The sequence below is a fragment of the Pseudophryne corroboree genome, chromosome 1 (genome assembly GCF_028390025.1).
Source record: "Pseudophryne corroboree isolate aPseCor3 chromosome 1, aPseCor3.hap2, whole genome shotgun sequence".
NCBI classification, from domain to species: Eukaryota; Metazoa; Chordata; class Amphibia; order Anura; family Myobatrachidae; genus Pseudophryne; species Pseudophryne corroboree.
In genome coordinates this window covers 831,572,985-831,596,347 of record NC_086444.1, presented here as the reverse complement: position 1 = coordinate 831,596,347, position 23,363 = coordinate 831,572,985, and the positions used below count along the sequence as shown (strand labels likewise).

The 23,363-nt window shown below is 45.5% G+C and overlaps 1 protein-coding gene across 2 annotated transcripts in view; it reads left to right on the top strand.

Annotated features, from left to right (window-relative positions):
• Window positions 1-4,553, top strand: part of NUP54 (nucleoporin 54) — a 94,306-nt gene extending 89,753 nt beyond the window's left edge. For both annotated transcript variants that reach the window (XM_063919773.1, XM_063919775.1), the window contains 3 exons: window positions 929-1,048; window positions 1,505-1,615; window positions 3,916-4,553. In XM_063919773.1, the coding sequence (XP_063775843.1) occupies window positions 929-1,048; window positions 1,505-1,615; window positions 3,916-4,044 (360 nt within the window). In that variant the 3' untranslated portion in view covers window positions 4,045-4,553. The remainder of the gene's footprint in view (window positions 1-928; window positions 1,049-1,504; window positions 1,616-3,915) is intronic.
• The last annotated feature ends 18,810 nt before the right edge of the window (window positions 4,554-23,363 follow it).

The following is a 23,363-nucleotide window of genomic DNA, read 5'->3' as shown; positions in this document are numbered from 1 at the left end:
GTATAATGCTGGTTACACACTGGCCGATATATTGCGGGTCCATCGTCCAGTGTGTACAGGCGATTTGTCTGTGAATGCCGTCGTTCACATACATATCGCGTCTGCTCTGCAGCACAGCCGATGACCAATATATCTACAGATCATCAGGCTGTGTGTACGGCCGGCAGTGAGTCGACCATTCCGTACACAAGCTGCACCATCTGGAGGTGATTGACTGCTCAACTGGGCAGCCACATGTAACTGCCCGCTCAGTTTGTGATGCGAGTCACGACAGCCCGGAAGTGTGCATGCACACCACACTGCCCTATCCGCCTATAGATATATCTGCAGATCCATTGATCTGCAGATATAGCTATCAGTGTGTACCCACCTTAAGATATATATAAAATTTGAAATGCATTCTGTGTGTAGTCTTTGGTCCCATTCATGAGATATTCCATTATGGTATTCTAAAACATGGAAACATTTGAAATACTTCTGGTCGTAAGCATTTTGCATATGCAACCTGTATTAGATTTTTGTCTAGAACACTATTCTAAAAAAAAAAAGGTGTTTTTTTCCCCCCCGCAATTTTAAACTCCAAGTGTATAATAAACAATATTACTTTTGAAACCACTTTACCCAGACTGTCTTTTTAGATATCATGGTAGCAGTTTTCTCCTCATAGTGACATTTGGTATCATGTCTATATATGATGATATTACCACATTGACACAACGTGTGTGTTAATGAGTTTCTGGATAAAATATCCTGTGCCTGTGATGGGTTTTAGGTTAACTTCTGATAGAAAGTATTAGCTTAAATTGTAATGCTAGAAAATGTAACCAATTGTATTCAGGGGCACATTTTTAATTTGAGAAATAAGATTTGGGGAGTTTGCAAACAGCACTGATATGGAACATCATTAATAGTTCATTATTTTAAACAGGTTTTGATAAAGCAAGAAATACAGCGGAAGAGTGGATTTGCTATACAAGCAGAAGAGGAACATTTACGTGTACAGCTGGATACTATCCAGTGTGAACTTAATGCACCCACCCAGTTCAAGGTGATTCTAGTCATTGCGTGGCTGGCGTACCATCACGAAATGTATTCTTATTGTGCTCAATGTGTATTGCCAGTATGTGTCAGTAATACTTAACAGTGGTGGATCTTAGATCTGCATGCTACTTACACATCAACAAAACCATTATTCCATTTAATGTAGTCACTGAGGTTAGTATTCTTCTGTAGGGGCTACTGGAGTTCTATAGATGTGAAATCACTTTACCTTGCCAGACTCAAGACCTGCTCCTTAATACGGTCACACAAATCTGGTCTCCTTGTGTAGCAATTTAATTTACTGAAACTGTATAAAAAGCAAAAGGAAATTAGATTTTAAAATAGGGTTATTGCCATTGACTTATAAAAATACACAGGCATTTTCTACCAAAGCGTGTGTTTATCTATTTGTGTGTAATGTAATGTACTGAACTTGGACCTCCTGTTATATTTTGTTTTACAGGGTAGACTTAATGAGCTGATGTCACAGATCAGAATGCAAAATCACTTTGGAGCAGTGAGATCAGAAGAAAAGTATTATGTAGACGGAGATCTCTTGAGAGAAATCAAGCAGGTAACGATCTGTGAGCATTGTGTAGAGCTGTAACTTTTTTTTTAATGTTGGATTATTGACGGTCTAATCTTGAATGAAATTATAGCATTTAACAACTGCACATTTAGTGGTAGCTGCAGAGTTTAACGCAAGTTGACTGTATTCTTATTCGCATTGCACAGAGGAAAAAGGATAGTTGCCCATATGTTGAGTTGTGTGCAACTGTGTGACTACACCACTCCCTATCCATGTGTTTACAATAGTTTCACAGCCTCCATCACCTGTGTGCACTTACACCATGGTGAAAGAGCTGCATCTAAAAATAGATTAACCTTTCTCTACACACAGCCCTTATAAATTGCAGTTCTGTTGTCACTCCATCGCTGAAAAATTTTGAACATGCAAATGCCCCATTATGCCCCCTCAACCACAAGTGGGGTTACAACAAAGTTCCATACAACTCTTTGCCTGCTCTCGACTCTACAGCATGCACAGTTGCATTGCACATAGTTGCCTGTTTTTGGATATGCAGCATGTACAGTTGCGTCGCCCACAGTTGCTAGCTCTGCAGTATACATAGCTGAGTCGCTGGCTCTGCAGCATGCACAGTTGTCACCCAAAGTTGCCTGATCTGCAGCATGCAGTTGCATTGCCCTTAGTTGACTTCTTTGTAGCATGCAGTTGCGTCGCCCTTAGTTGCTAGTTCTGCAGCATGCACAGTTGCATTGCACATAGGGGGTAATTCAGACCTGATCGTAGCAGCAAATTTGTTAGCGGATAGGCAAAATCATGTGCACTGCAGGGGGGGGGCAGATAGCAGAGAGAGTTAGATTTGGGTGGGTTATATTGTTTCTGTGCAGGGTAAATACTAGCTGCTTTATTTTTACACTGCAATTTAGATTTCAGTTTTAACACGCCCTACCCAAATCTAACTCTCTGCACGTTATATCTGCCCCCCCTGCAGTGTGCATGGTTTTGCCCATCTGCTAACAAACTTGCTGCAACGATAAGGTCTGAATTAGGCCCATAGATATTACTCTTTGCTCTGCAACATATCCAGTTACGTCGCCCGTAGGTGCCTTTTTTTGGCTGGGCAGCATGCATTTGGATCGCCTGCATTTGCTGGCTCTGAAGTATGTACAGTGTTACCCATAGTTGCCTTTTTTTGGCGATGCAGCATGCACAGTTGCATTGGACGTAGTTGCCTGCTCTAGACTCTGCAGCATGCACAGTTGTGTCATCCAAAGTTGCCTGCGATTGGTTGTCCAGCATGACAGAGCAATAACTTGCATGATCTGTTTCAGTATCAAACTATAGCTCTGTGTGTAATCACTATGGGGCCTATTTATCACCATCCGCATCCTGGATGCGGATGACAGGTGATAAAATCGCCCCAACTCGCACTGTGATAATTGATTTACATCGCAGGGATGTATCAATTATCGCATGCGGAACAGAGCTTGCGGTCAAGCTCTGTTCCTGCGATGCCTCTTCGCAGCATCATCGGGTATTTTTCGTAAAAAATACCCTGATGCCCTGCTGCGCATGGACTGCCCCCGCCAATTTCACCGCTACCGCTGCAGCCTGGTTGACCCTCCCCCCACGTCACGACTACCCCCCGCGCACAGCGGACCCTCCCCCAGAAGTTCAATATACTCGCCTGTCCAGGGAGCCGGTCTGCGCTGCTTCAGGAGGCTGCCGGGTCCTTCTCCTGCGCTGTGACCTCCAGTGCTGTAAAGTGCACTGCCGTTTTGCAGCGTCACTTTACTGCACCAGGGTCACAGCGCAGCATATGGGGGGCCCGGCGCCCAGCAGCGTTCAACGGAGCAGTGGACCATGGCTCCTTGGACAGGCGAGTGTGGTGTTTTTTTGTTTTGTTTTTACACTGTGATCACTTTTCTTTTTTTTTTTTATTTGGCCACATCACATTTCCCATTATAAGTATGAGGAATGCGATGTGGGTTACTAAAAAAAAGTGAATTAAAGGGTTTGGAGCAGTTTTTCATGAAAACTGCTCCAAATGCCCTTTAATACATTCAGGTGATACTAAAATAATGTTACTAAATAGACCTCTATATATGTTAACTGAATTCAGTATTCTATGCAATGGTTGACTCCACAAGAATAGGATTTTTTAAACAATCTTTTATTTTACTTAACTATGTTTTTTTTTTCTTTTGTGAATTCAGAGTGTTACTGCAGGACATGAAGATTTTTTTATTTTTGTAAAAATTTTTTTAGGTCTCATGAATTAAGTATAGTAGCGTATATTAGTCATTTGTGGGTATATACTTGAATCCTTATGTTTTTCTCTATTGTAGCACTTCAAGCAACAGCAAGAGGGCCTGAGCCATTTGATCAGTATAATCAAGGATGACCTAGAAGACATCAAACTGATTGAACAAGGCCTGAGTGACAGCATTCATATACGTGGGGGAATGTTCAGCTGACATCAGAAGCCACCAGCTCTCTTTCAGAGACATTAGTTGGGAAAGTGTAATAAAAATATTCAGGTATAATGTGGAATCCGCGAGATCCGAGATTTTGATCTTCAGGTCCACAGTCAACAATAAAGTGCTACTGTTACTGTAGAAACTGCAACATTGTTGCTTCACAATTGTTTTCTTTTATCCACTATTACATGTTACACCGATTAATGCATCAAGAATTCCATCGGCAACCTCTTTTCTAACCATCTTTTTTTTTTTTACAAATGAGCACTGACAGTAACAGCAATAGAGTGAAGCAATACTTTCATAACAGGACTGTACATTTGCTTCATTAGAGCTTCTTCCATTAGCACATTGATTTAATGGTGAAAATGAAATGTGAAAGAATAACACCCAACTGATCTTATATTGAAAGATAAATTCTGTGTTAAGACTGCTTTACATAAACACTGATTTTTAATAGTATGGAGGTCTTATTGGAAATATATAATAAATATTTTTCATACGGACACGTGTGTTGTCGTTTGTTGCTGAGCCATATTTGTCTTTTTATTATGTAGTATTGTGTTGCCTATGCTAAGAATTTCTCTGCTTTGGATTTTAAGGGTGCATGTAAGATACCAGAGCTTCTAGTAAACATCCTCTGACGAAAATACCAGCCGGTATTGAAACGCATTAGGACAACTCTGTATTGCTCCGCTGCTAACCTGCATACTCCTGCAGTCCCTGCCGGACCAGTGGTAATCAAACAGCCCGCTGATATACATAGTGCCGGATCAGCGACACTATGCATTTTATACAGCAGCCTTACATGTGATAGGAGGGTGGATGTGAGACAACCTATTTCTAGATACAGCGCCGGAGCAGCGTTAATTATATAGCCCGCCAACCCACATAGTAACCAGTTTTAACATCAGCGTGGATGACAGATATCTCCCGTATCACATCCGGTTGAGATCTCTCCACAAACACCGGAGACAGCGGGGAAGAGAGAGGCACTATAGGGAACCAGTGAGCCGCTAAACATTGGACATTTCCACCTCAAGTCCTCCGCAGTGAGGGTTAACGATCCACTCCTAGTGCTCACACTCTAGGACACCAGCCAGCTTCCCTGATCCTCTTGGTCATATCATGACTGTGAATTATCTGCACGTCGGGTAAGACTATTACACTTCTCAATGCTAAGAAATTTTGATAAATGGTATAAGTCACACAGAGCGCCACATAGGTCAACAACCAAAGGAAGGGAAAGATACAAAGAATACTTATTATCACGTCCCTCTCATATGTGTGAAATGGGTCCTTCCAAAAGTTTCTTCTACTCCCGTGTATTCAACTTATGGGGAGAAAACAGATGGTATAGCATGTGTGGTACAGTATTTTTAATTACACATAATAACATACAATTTGTGCAAAAAGCAATAGGACTTTACAGCAAAAACGTCTCAAGTGATGGCATATCACATGTGAAACATACACTTTGTGCAAATAGCAATAAAACTTCAAACAGAAGCGTCCCGAGTGCCGGAGAAAATATGGACGGGCTATGAAATTACCAGAAAGCTTTGAGAACCGGTGGAAAACAGTTCTCAATATAAGTTCTTTAATATATCACCAGTACGATCCTCCCGGGTAGGCAGTCTGGGATAGCTTCCTGGCAATCGTCAATTCCTCCACATCTCTCAGATAGAACTCCAGGGGCACTGTTCCAACAAGAGCCAACGCGTTTCAACCCTGTACTTAGGGTCTTTATCAATGCTAACCTTTAAGTCCTTTGACTAGCATCCATTAAGAACTTTGCACAAAGAGGACTGCCTCTCATTCAACCCGAACATAATTATTCTTCCAAACAAATCTGTTTAACCCCTTCAGTGGCGGGTTTTCAATTTAAAAACACACCTGGGGGGGGGGGGTTAAATTATAGTGGGAAGAAGGTGCAGGTGGAGGCGGATGATGGGGCAGGGCGAGGCGATCGCCCGCCCCAGTGCTGATTCCCGTCCCGGCCGCCTTGCAGCGCCCGGGAATCGGCATAAGCCATTTACAGCTAAGCCTGTGCCCTGGCCCATAGGAGTCCGGGGGGCCGGCTAAACTTTATAATGGAGTATGCTGATTCCCGGGAAATCAGTCGGTAGTATTCCCGGAAGATTTCTGGGCAAACCACTGACGTGGTAAATACACTTGGAAATCACAGAAGGGTCAACTGTTTAAGTGCAGGAATAACAGGAGCATTTTTATTCAACACTGACTTTTTTTATTTTGCGTAAAATACCATTTATGTTTTAATGTGTGTAATTTGGATAATACCTTGTGATGTTATCAATAAATGATTTGTGTTCTATTGTATATAATATTTCCTATGAATAATAATTTATCCAGTGGAGCGCAACACCATTTCTATTTTAATCCCATTGATTAGTGAGTCACAGAACCTCCCAGGTGACGCAGCTGAACTAGATGAATATATTAACGAAATAGGTTTCTTTTTTATATTTTCACAGAGCCTGGTGACCTGTTTTACCTTTTTGTTCTTTGGTTAAATCTAACTTCTAGTAAAGACACTGGTAGTAGTAGAGAAGAAGCCTCTTACAAACTTGGTACACCAGAACTGAGATTTGCTGGGCCCTACTGTAAATCAATTAAGTGTTTTATTTCTTAATGGAAAGTGTTCTAGATCTACTGTATGTGAGAGAATGATTGATTAAAAAAGGATTTTAATAACCTACCGGTAAATCCTTTTCTCGTAGTCCGTAGAGTATGCTTGGGTCCATTTTAGTACCATGGGGTATAAAAGGTTCCGCAGGAGCCTTCGGCACTTTAAGAGTTTTCAACAGTGTGAACTGGCTCCTCCCTCTATGCCCCTCCTCCAGACCTCAGTATAGGAGCTGTGCCCGAGGAGACGGACAACTTTGAGAGAAGAATTAACAGTAACTAGTGGCGAGATTCACACCATACCAAAAAACATGTCGCCTAACATGGCCTTTAACATAACCCATGCTAACGTGCATGCATAATCGTAACAACTGCTGTAAAACATCTTAACACATGAGAACCTGTGTAAAAAGATAAAACGTAATTTGCAGGAAAAATGAGCATTTGGCGGGCGCCCAGCATCCTCTACAGACTACGAGAAAAGGATTTACGGTAGGTTATTAAAATCCTATTTTCTCTAACGTCCTAAGTGGATGCTGGGGACTCCGTAAGGACCATGGGGAATAGCGGCTCCGCAGGAGACTGGGCACAAAAGTAAAGCTTTAGAACTACCTGGTGTGCACTGGCTCCTCCCCCTATGACCCTCCTCCAAGCCTCAGATTTTTGTGCCCGAACGAGAAGGGTGCACACTAGGTGGCTCTCCTGAGCTGCTTAGTGAAAAGTTTAGTTTTAGGTTTTTTATTTTCAGTGAGACCTGCTGGCAACAGGCTCACTGCATCGAGGGACTAAGGGGAGAAGAAGCGAACTCACCTGCGTGCAGAGTGGATTGGGCTTCTTAGGCTACTGGACATTAGCTCCAGAGGGACGATCACAGGCCCAGCCATGGATGGGTCCCAGAGCCGCGCCGCCGGCCCCCTTACAGAGCCAGAAGACAGAAGAGGTCCGGAAAATCGGCGGCAGAAGATGTCCTGTCTTCAACAAGGTAGCGCACAGCACTGCAGCTGTGCGCCATTGCTCTCAGCACACTTCACACTCCGGTCACTGAGGGTGCAGGGCGCTGGGGGGGGGGCGCCCTGAGACGCAATAAAAACACCTTGGATGGCAAAAAATGCATCACATATAGCTCCTGGGCTATATGGATGAATTTAACCCCTGCCAGAATACATAGAAAAACGGGAGATAAGGCCGCCGATAAGGGGGCGGAGCCTATCTCCTCAGCACACTGGCGCCATTTTCCCTCACAGCTCCGTTGGAGGGAAGCTCCCTGGCTCTCCCCTGCAGTCACTACACTACAGAAAGGGTTAAAAAAGAGAGGGGGGGCACTAATTACGCGCAGTATTAAAGATACAGCAGCTATAAGCGGAAAAACACTTATATAAGGTTATCCCTGTATATATATAGCGCTCTGGTGTGTGCTGGCAAACTCTCCCTCTGTCTCCCCAAAGGGCTAGTGGGGTCCTGTCCTCTATCAGAGCATTCCCTGTGTGTGTGCTGTATGTCGGTACGTTTGTGTCGACATGTATGAGGAGAAAAATGATGTGGAGACGGAGTAGATTGCCTGTAATAGTGATGTCACCCCCTAGGGGGTCGACACCTGAGTGGATGAACTGTTGGAAGGAATTACGTAACAGTGTCAGCTCTGTATAAAAGACAGTGGTTGACATGAGACAGCCGGCTACTCAGCTTGTGCCTGTCCAGACGTCTCATAGGCCGTCAGGGGCTCTAAAGCGCCGTTACCTCAGATGGCAGATATAGACGCCGACACGGATACTGACTCCAGTGTCGACGGTGAAGAGACAAATGTGACTTCCAGTAGGGCCACACGTTACATGATTGAGGCAATGAAAAATGTTTTACACATTTCTGATAATACGAGTACCACCAAAAAGGGGTATTATGTTCGGTGAGGAAAAACTACCTGTAGTTTTCCTGAATCTGAGAAATTAAATGAGGTGTGTGATGATGCGTGGTTTTCCCCCGATAACAACTGATAATTTCAAAAATGTTATTGGCATTATATCCTTTCCCGCCAGAGGTTAGGGTGCGTTGGGAAACACCCCCTAGGGTGGATAAAGCGCTCACACGCTTGTAAGAACAAGGGCTCTACCCTCTCCTGAGATGGCCGCCCTTAAGGATCCTGCTGATAGAAAGCAGGAGGGCATCCTAAAAGGTATTTACACACATACTGGTGTTATACTGCGACCAGCAATCGCCTCAGCCTGGATGTGCAGTGCTGGGTTGGCGTGGTCGGATTCCCTGACTGAAAATATTGATACCCTAGATAGGGACAGTATATTATTGCCTATAGAGCATTTAAAAGATGCATTTCTATATATGCGTGATGCACAGCGGAATATTTGCCAACTGGCATCAAGTCTAAGTGCGTTGTCCATTTCTACCAGTAGAGGGTTATGGACACGACAGTGGTCAGGTGATGCGGATTCCAAACGGCATTTGGAAGTATTGCCTTATTAAGGGGAGGAGTTATTTGGGGTCGGTCTTTCAGACCTGGTGGCCACGGCAACAGCTGGGAAATCCACGTTTGTACCCCAGGTCGCCTCTCAACATGAGAAGACGCCGTATTATCAGGCGCAGTCTTTTCGTGGGCAAGCGGGCAAAAGGTTCCTCATTTCTGCCCCGTGACAGAGGGAGAGGAAAAAGGCTGCAGAAATCAGCCAGTTCCCAGGAACAGAAACCCTCTCCCGCCTCTGCCAAGCCCTCAGTATGACGCTGGGGCTTTACAAGCAGAATCAGGCACGGTGGGGGCCCGTCTCAATGAATTTCAGCGCGCAGTGGGCTCACTCGCAAGTAGACCCCTGGATCCTTCAGGTGATATCTCAGGGGTACAAATTGGAATTCGAGACGTCTCCCCCTCGCCGTTTCCTAAAGTCGGCTTTACCGATGTCTCCTTCTGACAGGGAGACCGTTTTGGAAGCCATTCACAAGCTGTATTCCCAGCAGGTGATAATCAAGGTACCCCTCCTGCAACAGGGAACGGGGTATTATTCCACACTGTTGTGGTACCGAAGCCGGACGGCTCGGTGAGACCGATTCTAAATCTAAAATCTTTGAACACTTACATACAGAGGTTCAAATTCAAGATTGAGTCACTCAGAGCAGTGATTGCGAACCTGGAAGAAGAGGACTACATGATGTCTCGGGACATCAAGGATGCTTACCTTCATGTCCCAATTTACCCTTCTCACCAAGGGTACCTCAGGTTTATGGTACAGAACTGTCACTATCAGTTTCAGACGCTGCCGTATGGATGGTCAACGGCACCCCGGGTCTTTACCAAGGTAATGGCCGAAATGATGATACTCCTTCGAAGGAAGGGAATTTTAGTTATCCCTTACTTGGACGATTCCCTGATAAGGGTAAGATCCAGGGAACAGTTGGAGGTCGGTGTAGCACTATCTCAGGTAGTGTTGCGGCAGCACGATTGGATTCTCAATATTCCAAAATCGCAGCTGATTCCGACGACTCGTCTTCTGTTCTTAGGGATGATCCTGGACACAGTTCAGAAAAAGGTGTTTCTCCCGGAGGAGAAAGTCAGGGAGTTATCCGAGCTAGTCGGGAACCTCCTATAACCGAGCCAAGTCTCAGTACATCAATGAGATGGTTCTCGGAAAAATGGTGGCTTCCTATGAAGCAATCCCATGCGGCAGATTCCACGCAAGAACTTTCCAGTGGGACCTGCTGGACAAATGGTCTGGGTCGCATCTTCAGATGCATCAGCGGATAACCCTGTCACCAAGCACAAGGGTGTCTCTCCTGTGGTGGTTGCAGAGTGCTCATCTTCTAGAGGACCGCACATTCAGGACTGGGTCCTGGTGACCACGGATGCCAGCCTGCGAGGCTGGGGAGCAGTCACACAGGGAAGGAATTTCCAGAGCTTATGGTCAAGCCTGGAGACATCACTTCACATAAATATCCTGAAGCTAAGGGCCATTTACAATGCTCTAAGCTCAGCAAGACCTCTGCTTCAAGGTCACCCGGAGTTGATCCATTCGGACAACATCACGGCAGTCACCCACGTAAACAGACAGGGTGACACAAGAAGCAAAAGGGCAATGGCAGAAGCTGCAAGGATTCTTCGCTGGGCGGAAAATCATGTGATAGCACTGTCAGCAGTATTCATTCCGGGAGTGGACAACTGGGAAGCAGACTTCCTCAGCAGACACGACCTCCACCCGGGAGAGTGGGGACTTCACCCAGAAGTCTTCCACATGTTTATAAAACTCGACAAGTATTGCGCCAGGTCAAGGGACCCTCAGGCAATAGCTATAGACGCTCTGGTAACACAGTGGGTGTACCAGTCAGTGTATGTGTTCCCTCCTCTGCCTCTCATAACCAAGGTACTGAGAATTATAAGATGGAGAGGAGTAAGCACTATATTCGTGGCTCCGGATTGGCCAAGAAGGACTTGGTAACCGGAACTTCAAGAGATGCTCACGGAGGATCCGTGGCCTCTACCTCTAAGAAGGGACCTGCTCCAGCAAGGACCCTGTTTGTTCCAAGACTTACCGCGGCTGCGTTTAACGGCAGGGCGGTTGAACGCCGGATCCTGAAGGAAAAAGGCATTCCGGATGAAGTCATCCCTATCCTGATCAAAGCCAGGAAAGATATAACCGCAAAACATTATCACCGCATTTGGCGAAAATATGTTGCGTGGTGCGAGGCCAGTAAGGCCCCGACGGAGGAATTTTCAACTAGGTCGATTCCTACATTTCCTGCAAACAGGAGTGTCTATGGGCCTGAAATGGGGGTCCATTAAGGTTCAAATTTCGGCCCTGTCAATTTTCTTCCAAAAAGAACTAGCTTCAGTCCCTGAAGTTCAGACGTTTGTGAAAGGGGTACTGTATATACAGCCTCCTTTTGTGCCTCCAGTGGCACCTTGGGATCTAAATGTAGTTTTTGGGTTCCAAAAGTCACATTGGTTTGAACCACTTAAATATGTGGAGTTAAAATATCTCACATGGAAAGTGGTCATGCTGTTGGCCCTGGCCTGGGCCAGGTGCGTGTCAGAATTGGCGGCTTTATCCTGTAAAAGCCCTCATCTGATTTTCCATTCGGACAGGGCGGAATTGAGGACTTGTCCTCAGTTTCTCCCTAAGGTGGTTTTCAGCGTTTCACCTGAATCAACCTATTGTGGTGCCTGCGGCTACTAGGGACTTGGAGGACTCCAAGTTGCTAGACGTTGTCAGAGCCTTGGAAATATAGGTTTCCAGGACGGCTGGAGTCAGAAAATCTGACTCGTTGTTTATTCTGTATGCACCCAACAAGCTGGGTGCTCCTGCTTCTAAGCAGACTATTGCTCGTTGGATTTGTAGTACAATTCAGCTTGCACATTCTGTGACAGGCCTGCCACAGCCAAAATCTGTAAAAGCCCATTCCACAAGGAAGGTGGGCTCATCTTGGGCGGCTGCCCGAGGGGTCTCGGCTTTACAACTTTGCCGAGCAGCTACTTGGTCAGGAGCAAATACGTTTGTAAAATTCTACAAATTTGATACCCTGGCTGAGGAGGACCTGGAGTTCTCTCATTTGGTGCTGCAGAGTCATCCGCACTCTCCCGCCCGTTTGGGAGCTTTGGTATAATCCCCATGGTCCTTACGGAGTCCCCAGCATCCACTTAGGACGTTAGAGAAAATAAAAATTTACTTACCGATAATTCTATTTCTCGTAGTCCGTAGTGGATGCTGGGCGCCCATTCTGTTACGTCCTAGAGGATGCTGTGGTCTATTTTAGTACCATGGGGATGTACCAAAGCTCCCAGTACAGGAGGAAAAGTGCTAATGTTCCTGCAGAACTGACTGACCAAACTGAAGGTCGTCAGCAGCCAGGGTGTCAAACTTTTAAAACTTAGCAAACGTGTTTGTCCCTGACCAAGTAGTTGCTCGGCAAATCTGCAATGCCGAGACACTGCGGGCAGCCGCCCAGGAAGAACCTACTTTCCTTGTAGAGTGGGCCTTTACCGAACTCTGTAACAGCAATCTTGCCATGGAATAAGCGTGCTGAATGGTACATCTGATCCAGCACGCAATAGTCTTATAAGCAGGACCCCATTCTTGTTGGGGTCATAGAGGACAAACAAAGATTCTGTTTTCCTTTTCCGAGCCATTTCTTGCAAACACCACAGGTTGGTTGATATGGAAAGAAGACACAACCTTTGGAAGAAAATGCTGACGCGTCCGCAGTTCAGCTCTACATGAAAAATCAAATAAGGACTCTTGTGTGACAGAGCCCCTAATTCAGACACTCATCTGCCTGAAGCCAAAGCCAACAGCATGACCACTTTCCAAGTGAGAAACTTCAACTCCACCTCATGCAGAGGTTCAAACCAGTCCGATTTAAGGAACTGCAACACCACATTAAGATCCCATGGCGCCGCAGGAGGCACAAAAGGAGGTTGGATGTGCAGAACCCCCTTCACGAACGTCTGGACCTCAGGAAAGGAAGCCAACTGTTTCTGAAAGAAAATGGACAAAGCTGAAATTTGGACTTTGATAGACCCTAATCTCAAGCCAGCATCCACACCCGCCTGTAGAAATAGGAGAAAACGTCCTTATTGAAACTCCACCACAGGAGACTTCTTGGATTCACACCAAGATACATATTTCCTCCAAATACGATGGTAATGCTTGGATGTTACCCCTTTCCTGGCCAGAATAAATGTGGGAATGACTTCATTGGGAATACCCTTACGGGCTAGGGGTTCATACTGGAGTTTCCAGACGTTTTCTCCTCACCAATTTTTCAAATTACCGATTCTTCTCCGGACGGGGAGGTAGAATGCAACGCAATACAAGGGTTGTATCAGGATCAGGTCATTGGCCTGGTTTCCCCTGTCACAACAGGGAGAAGGCTTTTATTCAAGCCTCTTCGTGGTCCTGAAGCCAGATGGCTCGGTCAGACCAATCCTAAATCTGAAATCCCTCAATTTCTACTTAAAGAAATTCAAATCCAAGATGGATCATTAGGCTTACCTAAGGTTTGCAATTCAGGGTTGTCATTACCAATTTCAGATGTTGCCGTTTGGTCTGTCCAAGGCTCTAAGGATTTTCACCAAGGTGATGGCGGTAATGGTGGTTCTCCGTCGCTAGTAAGGAGTCACAATTATCCCGCACTGGGACAGTCTCCTGATAACTGCGAGGTCAAGGAACCAGTTGGTGCAAAACATTGCACTCTCTCTGACAGTTCTTCAACAACATGGTTGGCTCTTGAACTTGCCGGAATCACTGTTGGTCCCAACAACGCGGTTGTCGGTTTTGGGTATAATACTAAACAAAGAACTACAGAGAGTTTTTTCTACCACGGGAAAAGGCTCTGAAGATCCAGAGTCTGGTCAAACCAATTCCGAGACCAGCAAGAGTGTCAATTCATCAATACATTCGGTTGCTGGTAAAGATGGTTGCGGCCTACGAGGCCATTCAGTTTGGCAGGTTCCATGCCAGGGTGTTTCAGTGGGACCTGTTGGACAAGTGGTCCGGTTCCCACCTACACGTACACCGGAGGTTAATCCTGCCTTCCAAGACCAGAATCTAACTCCTGTGTTAGCTACGCAGTTCTCACCTCCTAGAGGGGCGCAGGTTCGAGATCTAGGGCTAGATCCTAGCAACCACGGATGCAAGCCTCCGAGGCAGGAGGGCAGTCACACAGGGGGGAAAACTTCCAAGGAAGATGGTCAAGTTAGGAAACTTGTCACCACATAACTGGTCTAGAGTTAAGGACCGTTTACAACGGTTTTCTACAAACGAAGAGCAGAACAGCAATGGCAGAAACCACTAGGATTTTCCGCTGGGTGGATAAACATACATACGATCTGTCGGCGATGTTTGTTCCAAGAGTGGACAACTGAGAAGCAGACTTCCTCAGTAGGCACGATCTCCATCCAGGAGAGGGGAGACCTCCTCCGAGTAGTCTTCGAAGAGGTGACATGTCGTTGGGATTTCCTCAAGTAGGAATGATGGCATCTCGTCGCAACAAGAAGCTTCAGAGTTCCAGGTCAAGGGACCCTAAAACAGGAACAGTGAATACACTGGTGACAGCGTGGGTGTTTTCAGTCGATATATGTATAGGGAAAACGTTTTCTCTCGTTCCAAAAGTTCTGGGAGCATAAAAAGGAAATTCGAGCGAGCCTCATGGTCCCAGACTGGCCAAGGGGAGCTTGGTATCCAGATCTCAGGAATTACTCATAGGAGATCCCTGTTTTTTTCCTTTGCGCGAGGACCTGTTGCGACAGGGGCCATGCGTGTATCAGGATGTACCGCGGCTACGTTTGACGACATGGCGGTTGACCGCCAAATCCTAGCCCGTAAGGGTATTCCCATGGAATTAGTTCTCCACACTTATTCGGGCTAAAAAAGGGGTAACGTATAAACATTACTGCCGTACTTGGAGAAAATAAGTTTCTTGGTGTGAATCCAAGAATACTCCTATGGCGGAGTTTTCAGCTAGGGCGTTTTCTCCATTTTCTACAAGCAGGTGTGGATGCGGGCCTAAACTTGGGCTCAATTAAAATCGGCCTTAGCGGGTTTCTTGTAGAATAAATTGGACTCCCTTCCAGAAGTTCAGACTGTTGTGAAGGGAGTGGTGCACATCCAACCTCCATTTGTGCCCCAGTGGCACCATGAGATCTTAATGGGGTGTTGCAGTTCCTTCAATCACTTTGGTTGAACCTTTAAGTAAGGAGGAGTGAATTTCCTCACTTGGAAAGTGGTCATCAGGTTGGCCTTAACATACACAAGGCGAGTGTCTGGGTTAGCGGCCTGGCCTCACAAGAGACTTTATTTGATCTTCCATGAAGAGTTGGAAACTCGTCTACAATTTCTACCGAAGGTGGTTTCTTCTTTCCACATGTACCAACCTTTGTGGTGCCTGGGACTACCGACGCCTTCGCTGAGTCGATGTCTCTGCATATGGTCAGAGTTTTGAAAATTTATGTCGCCAGGACGGCTCAGATTAAGAACACAGGCTATGTTGTCCTGTTTGCTCCCAACGAGATTGGGTGTCCTGCTTCCAAGCAGACCGTTGCGCGCTGGATCTGTGGTACGATTCAGCATGTTCATATTACGGCAGGATTGCCGTTACCGAAATAGGTGAAGGCCCATTCTACTAGAAAGGTGGGCTCGTCCGGGGCGGTTGACCGGGAAGTATCGGCATTGCAACTTTGCCGAGCAGCTTTAGCAAACAATTTTGGCTAATTAATACAGTTTAATACCTTGACAGAGGTTGACCTCACGTTTGGTCATTCGGTACTGCAGAGTCGTCCGCACTCTCCCACCCATTCTAGAGTTTTGGTATAACCCCATGGTTCTTGATGTGACCCCAGCATCCTCTAGGACGTATGAGAAAATAGGATTTTAATACCTACCGGTAAATCCTTTTCTCTTAGTCCGTAGAGGATGCTGGGCGCCCGTCCCAGTGCGTACTATATCTGCAGTGATTATTTGTGGTTACACACATCTTGTGTTACTTTTTTTGTCAGCCAGGTGCTGCAATTGTTCATGCCCAACTCACATAGATAAAAACGTAATACTCCTATAAGGGTATCTTTCATCAATTCAGGAAAAAATGGGGGTGATGCGTACCCCAAACTCACGTTCTACAGGATTCCTGAAGACATATCGGGGCTTCTTTAGAAGATGGTTTTCCTGCCTCTTCTCTGTTGCACTCTCCCCGGGGCCACCAGGTGTATAGAACCCACAAAGAAGGAAGGTTTTAGGGTAATGTGTCCATTTATTGTTGAAAACAATTTAAAACAAACGTTTTTTTCTTAAAAGCATAATTCGCCATGCAAACAAATAGGGGAACACATCCAAATACTGGGAGGTAGTTGTGAAAAACAGACCTGGGGTGCGGTACATCCGGATTCCCACACTCCTGAGTACTGATCTCCTGGATATTGGAGCGTGCCTCCTTAACCACCAACGCGTTTCAACTTAAAAAGTCTTTGTTAAGGTGTGTCTAGGTGGTGTATTCCCTGGGTTTAAAAAAAATACCTTGTGGCATGGTGGCATCCATTAAAGGGGCAGGTCCAACGACCAAATCTAAAAAAATCTATATATAGTTAATACAAGTGCTGCTTCATCTGGGATTGCTCACATATATAGGGGCAACCTTAAAATAACCACACTGCACTGTTAAAACAAGTACTGTATATACTTTTTTAAAAAGCTTATTGTTTGTGTTCCACACACTGGAGCGCATATCACATCCGTCGGAAGTGCGGGCGGGCATTGCTGTTGCCATGGTGACGGACGGACCCTGCCACTTAACACACCGCCCACGTGGTGCTCTGAATGCCCTGCCCGGCTACGGATAGCCGGCGCTAGATGCGGGGAGTCGCTCTGTGGTGTGCGCTCCACGCTCCGTGGAGTGCACACAACTTCCGCCGGAAGTGACCTACGAGTGCGGGCGTTCCTATTTCCATAGTAACGGACAAACGAAGCCGTTTCTATGGTGAGGCGCCGTGCATATCCACAGATCAAACTGTGGGCAACATGTAGGCTGTAGTGATTATGGGTATATATCATTGTGTATGGGACATGTAGTTTAAACATCCCACACTCTCCCGGATGTAGGTTTTAATAAATGATGCACATGATCATTTTCAATGACATCCGGCGAAATGCTGCAGATAGAGGCCAACCCTGGATATCCAGGAATGGATCAAATGCGGTGGCCAAGGGGATGTATAAACACTGTTCCCTTCCCCATATAACAAGGGTGGAATGTACCAAAAAAATGGCCATATATGTGATCTGACCTAAATACCAAGCTTCTAAAATTAGCTCATATTGGATCCTAAATTAATATTCAAAAAAACATTTTATATAGAGCTTCTCTAAAGGGATATGTTCCCAGGCCCATATATATAAGGCCTCTCTTCTTGGGAATATATCCCTGGGTACCCTATTAAGACCCCACAAAAAGGGGAGAGTCCATCTTATTTCTAAATCTCGGCGGTAGCCTCACCCCAGATCTGCCTCAATCACCACTCCGCATCGGATATAACATAAACATATAATTCCCAACCCACATCCCTTAGAGGAAAACTCATACATCCTATCGGTGAATGGTATATTCTAATCATAATTTAAATAAAAAGCTAAACCAAGGGGCAGGTTGGAAAAACAAAGGGAGATCAAGAGGAAGAATTACAAAAACCACTTGGTCTCAAAATCGAGGTTTAACCCCCTAGGCTTCAAAGTTCCTAGTTTGAAGATGATTTCCATCTCTTTCCTGGCCAATCTCTCCTCGGAATCGTTCTTCCTCCAGTTGTTCTTGACAGTATGGATTCCACAAAATGATACTAAGTCTGCTATATTGCATTTATGTGTGCTTTGAAAATGTGCAGACAGTCCATGTGTAGGCAATCCTTTTTTTATATTCCTAACATGCTCTCTCATTCTCTCTTTAAGTTTCCTGGTCGTCCTACCTACATATTGCTTGTTGCATTTACATTGTATTAGGTAGACAACGTTCTTACTGTCGCATGTGATAAAAGCGTGAATGGGAAATTCTCTTGTCGTGTTTGTAGACATATATTTCGTAATGGCTGAATTCGTACCTTTGCAGTTCCTGCACATTGTGCAAGAGCCGCACCTGAAGAATCCCTTTGATTTAATATCGTTCTTTTTCCGTCCATCTCCTAGTACACTATTGACCACCCGATTCTTGATGTTGTCGGCCTTCCGATAGACAAATATGGGTTTGTCAGTAATGTATTCCTGCAAAGCGGGGTCCTTAAGTAGAACCCCCCAATGCTTTCTTATGATACGTTCCAAATCCTTATACTGACTGTTGTAATTCGTGATTTCTGTTTCCCATTTCTTTCCTCTCCTTCTGGTTTCTTTTGTGCTGGATAAGTTCATCTCTGGTTCTTTTTCCATAATCTGAGAATGAGCTGGTGATATTATCCTCCCTATACCCCTTTCCAAGGAATTGTAATTTGAGCGCTGTTCCTTGGTCCTCGTAATCCTTAATTCTCGAGCAGTTCTTCCTCACTCTGTGGAACTGGCTTTTGGGTACTGACAATAACCAATTCTGATGGTGATTGTCTTCAGGAATCCTGTAGAACGTGAGTTTGGGGTACGCATCACCCCCATTTTTTCCTGAATTGATGAAAGATACCCTTATAGGAGTATTACGTTTTTATCTATGTGAGTTGGGTATGTTCCCAATTACAAATAAGATTTAAAACATCTTTGGCAGTTCTGTGTATCTGATTTATCATATTGAACGTATTACACCATTGGGGTTCCCTACCCCTTTTCTCTTTCCTTGCTTTTGAGGGGAGTCTACAAGGGAGGAAGATCAAGTTGCATGGGGGAGAAAGATACCTTTATGGATACAGCACACACATTGTACATGTGAGTACGGTGCGTACCTATAAAGAATTCTCTATTCATACGTGCAGATTAGACTTCGGTCAAGTACTGTCATTTGAAGATCCCCACGTACCATTCACCTATAATTATCCAGATTGTGGATGACTCCCCTTTATGGACTCTAGAATTTGAGACTGTTTTCTTTTGTTTGAATAATTGTCATCTAACGTCATTTAAGGACTTACAGATATCGCAGCGGAAGGTGGACTCTTGTTTTTGTTCTAATGTTTTGGTGGAGAAAGAGTGACATCTCCTTGTACACCCTCACTGCTGCTATCTGTGGGCGCAGTATATACTCTCTTTTGTTTGCATATAATTGTTTGTTTGCATATAATTGTTGGCTTGTATTCTGTGGAATGCCACGCTCAGCGGCGTGCTTGAGGTGTGAGCTGGTAAGATGCTCACCGTGGTTTAACAATAATTCCTTTCCTCGAAATGTCCGTCTCCCTGGGCACAGTTCCTATAACTGGAGTCTGGAGGAGGTGCATAGAAGGAGGAGCCAGTTCACACCCATTCAAAGTCTTAGAGTGCCCATGTCTCCTGCGGATCCCGTCTGTACCCCATGTTTCTTGATGTGACCCCAGCATCCTCTACGGACTAAGAGAAAAGGATATACCGGTAGGTATTAAAATCCTATTTTCTTATACAGCCGAGAAATTGAGGTGTCTATCATTGGGGGGTGTCTCCCATTTGTGCCTGTCTTCCTCAGGGAAAGGGTACGCTACACGTATCCTTCTGGGAATAGTAAATTTCTTCTCTGGGTTAGACCAGGATTCTTCAAAGAACGCATTCAAATCCTTTGAAGGAGGGAAAGTCGCAACCTGCTTTTTATTTAATTTAAAATAATCCTTTTCCTCTGGGACCAGTGTTGATTCAAGAAACTCCAACACTTCCTTTATAGCAACTATCATACATTGTATGCTTTTGGCTAATTGGGGTCTACCCCTCTTAAATCCCCATTGTCGACGTCAGTGTCGGAATCTGTGTCTGTGTCCCCTTGCATTATCTGGGCCAGAGACCTTTTCTGGGAACTGGATGGGACCCGAGTGGATGACATAGAGGGGTCAATAAACCGTGCATCCTCCACAGACTGCCTCCAATATTTAGTCTGTTGTTCAGACTCAGAGAATTTCTTTGCAAGCATTGACATATTCTTCTGCAACTTTCTCACCCACTCCGGCTCCTTCTGAGAGGGAAGGGACACCATATTATTCTCTTGTGCATCTAAAATGGGTTCTTCCGGGGAAGAACCCTCCCCGATGTCTGACATGTTACATACTTGTACGCGCGCGCACACACACACACACACACACACACACACACACACACACACACACACACACACACACACACGCTATCGGGGACAGACCTACACTAAAGTCTGTCAGAGAGAGACAGAGGGATTTGCCAGTCCACACACTGCGCCCTATATGTGAATTTGTGCAAATATTACACAATTACAGCACATATATAAATTTTAGGCCCACAGACCTAATTAAAATGAACACTCCCTTCCCCCTCCATAGCACCCTGGTACTTGTATCAGTGTAGTCTTGAAGAGAAAGCGTTCTGGAGCCTCACAGTGGTGTTTCTGCAGGAGAAAATGGCGCCCAGTGAGTGTTCTGGCACATCTGAGAAGCCCCGCCCCCCCTGTAATTGCGCGATTCAGCCTCAGAAAGGGTTATTTTTATACTGGCCCCAGGGGCAGTACATCCACAGTCTAACTGAATGTGCCTTAGTTTACCAGTGAGAGTAGGTTTTACACATGCTGCTCAGAGTGCGCCCCCCCCCCCCCGCGCGCTCTGCACCCGTGCTGAGAGACATGGCGCGCAGCGTCCCGCCGCTGCGCTGGTACCTGTATGCCACCAACGATGACCGGAGGACCCCTCTCTGCAGGACTCCGGTAAACATACTCACCAGCCTTCTGACTTCTGGCTCTGTTAGGGGGTGGCGGCAGTGCTGTGGGAGTGAATGCTAGCCAGGCTTGGGCTGTGTTCAGTACCCTTCAGGAGTTAATGGTGTCCTGTCAGAAGCAGAACCATTAACTAATTGAGAAGTTGGTTCCTACCCCCCCCCCCCCCCCCCCCCCTAAGTCCCACGAAGCAGGGAAGCTGTTGCCAGCAGCTTCCCTGTAAAATAAAAAACCTATCAAAGTCTTTTTCCAGCAAAGCTCTGTAGAGCTCCACTAGAGTGCGTCCAGTCTCCTGGGCACATTTTCTAAACTGAGGTCTGGAGGAGGGGCATAGAGGGAGGAGCCAGTTCACACTGTTGAAAAGTCTTAAAGTGCCGAAGGCTCCTGCGGAACCGTCTGTACCCCATAGTACTAAAATGGACCCCAGCATCCTCTAGGACGCAAGAGAAATGTTATATTCAAAAATAAATTTAACTTATGCAGAATTTATTCGAATGAGTACAAGAAAAGGGCACTCACTAGACTTAGTTTGTTTTTATCAATTTCGTCATGTTAATATTTTGTTATATACATATATACACTTCTCAAAAAAATAAAGGGAACACTTAAACAACACAGTGTAACTCCAAGTCAATCACACTTCTGTGAAATGAAACTGTCCACTTAGGAAGCAATACTGATTGACAATCAATTTCACATGCTGTTGTGCAAAACCACAGACCACTTCTCAGCTCCTATGCTTTCTGGCTGATGTTTTGGTCACTTTTGAAAGCTGGCGGTGCTTTCACTCTAGTGGTAGCATGAGACGGAGTCTACAACCCACACAAGTGGCTCAGGTAGTGCAGCTCATCCAGGATGGCACATCAATGCGAGCTGTGGCAAGAAGGTTTGCTGTGTCTGTCAGTGTAGTGTCCAGAGCATGGAGGCGCTACCAGGAGACAGGCCAGTACATCAGGAGACGTGACGGAGGCCGTAGGAGGGCAACAACCCAGCAGCAGGACCGCTACCTCCGCCTTTGTGCAAGGAGGAACAGGAGGAGCACTGCCAGAGCCCTGCAAAATGACCTCCAGCAAGCCGCAAATGTGCATGTGTCTACTCAAACGATCAGAAACAGACTCCATGAGGGTGGTATGAGGGCTCAACACCATGCAGGACGTTTGGCATTTGCCAGAGAACACCAAGATTGGGAAATTTGCCACTGGCGCCCTGTGCTCTTCACAGATGAAAGCAGGTTCTCACTGAGCACATGTGACAGAGTCTGGAGACGCCAAGGAGAACGTTCTGCTGCCTGCAACATCCTCTAGCATGACCGGTTTGGCAGTGGGTCAGTAATGGTGTGAGGTGGCAATTACTTTTGGGGCCGCACAGCCCTCCATGTGCTTGCCGGAGGTAGCCTGACTGCCATTAGGTACCAAGATGCGATCCTCAGACCCCTTGTGAGACCATATGCTGGTGCGGTTGGCCCTGGGTTCCTCCTAATGCAAGACCTCATGTGGCTGGAGTGTGTCAGCAGTTCCTGCAAGAAGAAGGCATTGATGCTATGGACTGGCCCGCCCGTTCCCCAGACCTGAATCCAATTGAGCACATCTGGGACATCATGTCTCGCTCCATCCACCAATGCCACGTTGCACCACAGACTGTCCAGGAGTTGGCGGATGCTTTAGTCCAGGTCTGGGAGGAGATCCCTCAAGAGACCATCCGCCACCTCATCAGGAGCATGCCCAGGCGTTGTAGGGAGGTCATACAGGCACGTGGAGGCCACACACACTACTGAGCCTCATTTTCACTTGTTTTAAGGACATTACATCAAAGTTGGATCAGCCTGTAGTGTGTTTTTCCACTTTTATTTTGAGTGTGACTCCAAATCCCAACCTCCATGGGTTAATAAATTTGATCTCCATTGATAATTTTTGTGTGATTTTGTTGTCAGCACATTCAACTATGTAAAGAACAAAGTATTTAATAAGAATATTTCATTCATTCAGATCTAGGGGATGTGTTGTTTAAGTGTTCCCTTTATTTTTTTGAGCAGTGTATTTGGACACACACAATTTTCCTAATTTTGTCTCTAAACCCCCACAATTGGATTGAAATGAAACAATGGAGATGCAATCGAAGTACAGCCTTTCAGCTTTAATTCAAGGGATTAACAAAAATATCATATGAAACGTTTAGGAATTGCAACCATTTTCCTACACAGTCCCATTTTTAGGGGCTCAAATGTAATTAGACAAATTAACATAATCAGAAATAAAATGTTAATTTTTCTCCTTCATCCACTAGGGGACACTGAAGTAACACTGCAGTATAGACGAGTTATGAGTGGAGCTTGGCCCTTTCAGAATTCTTGAAGTTTGCTCCTTTCC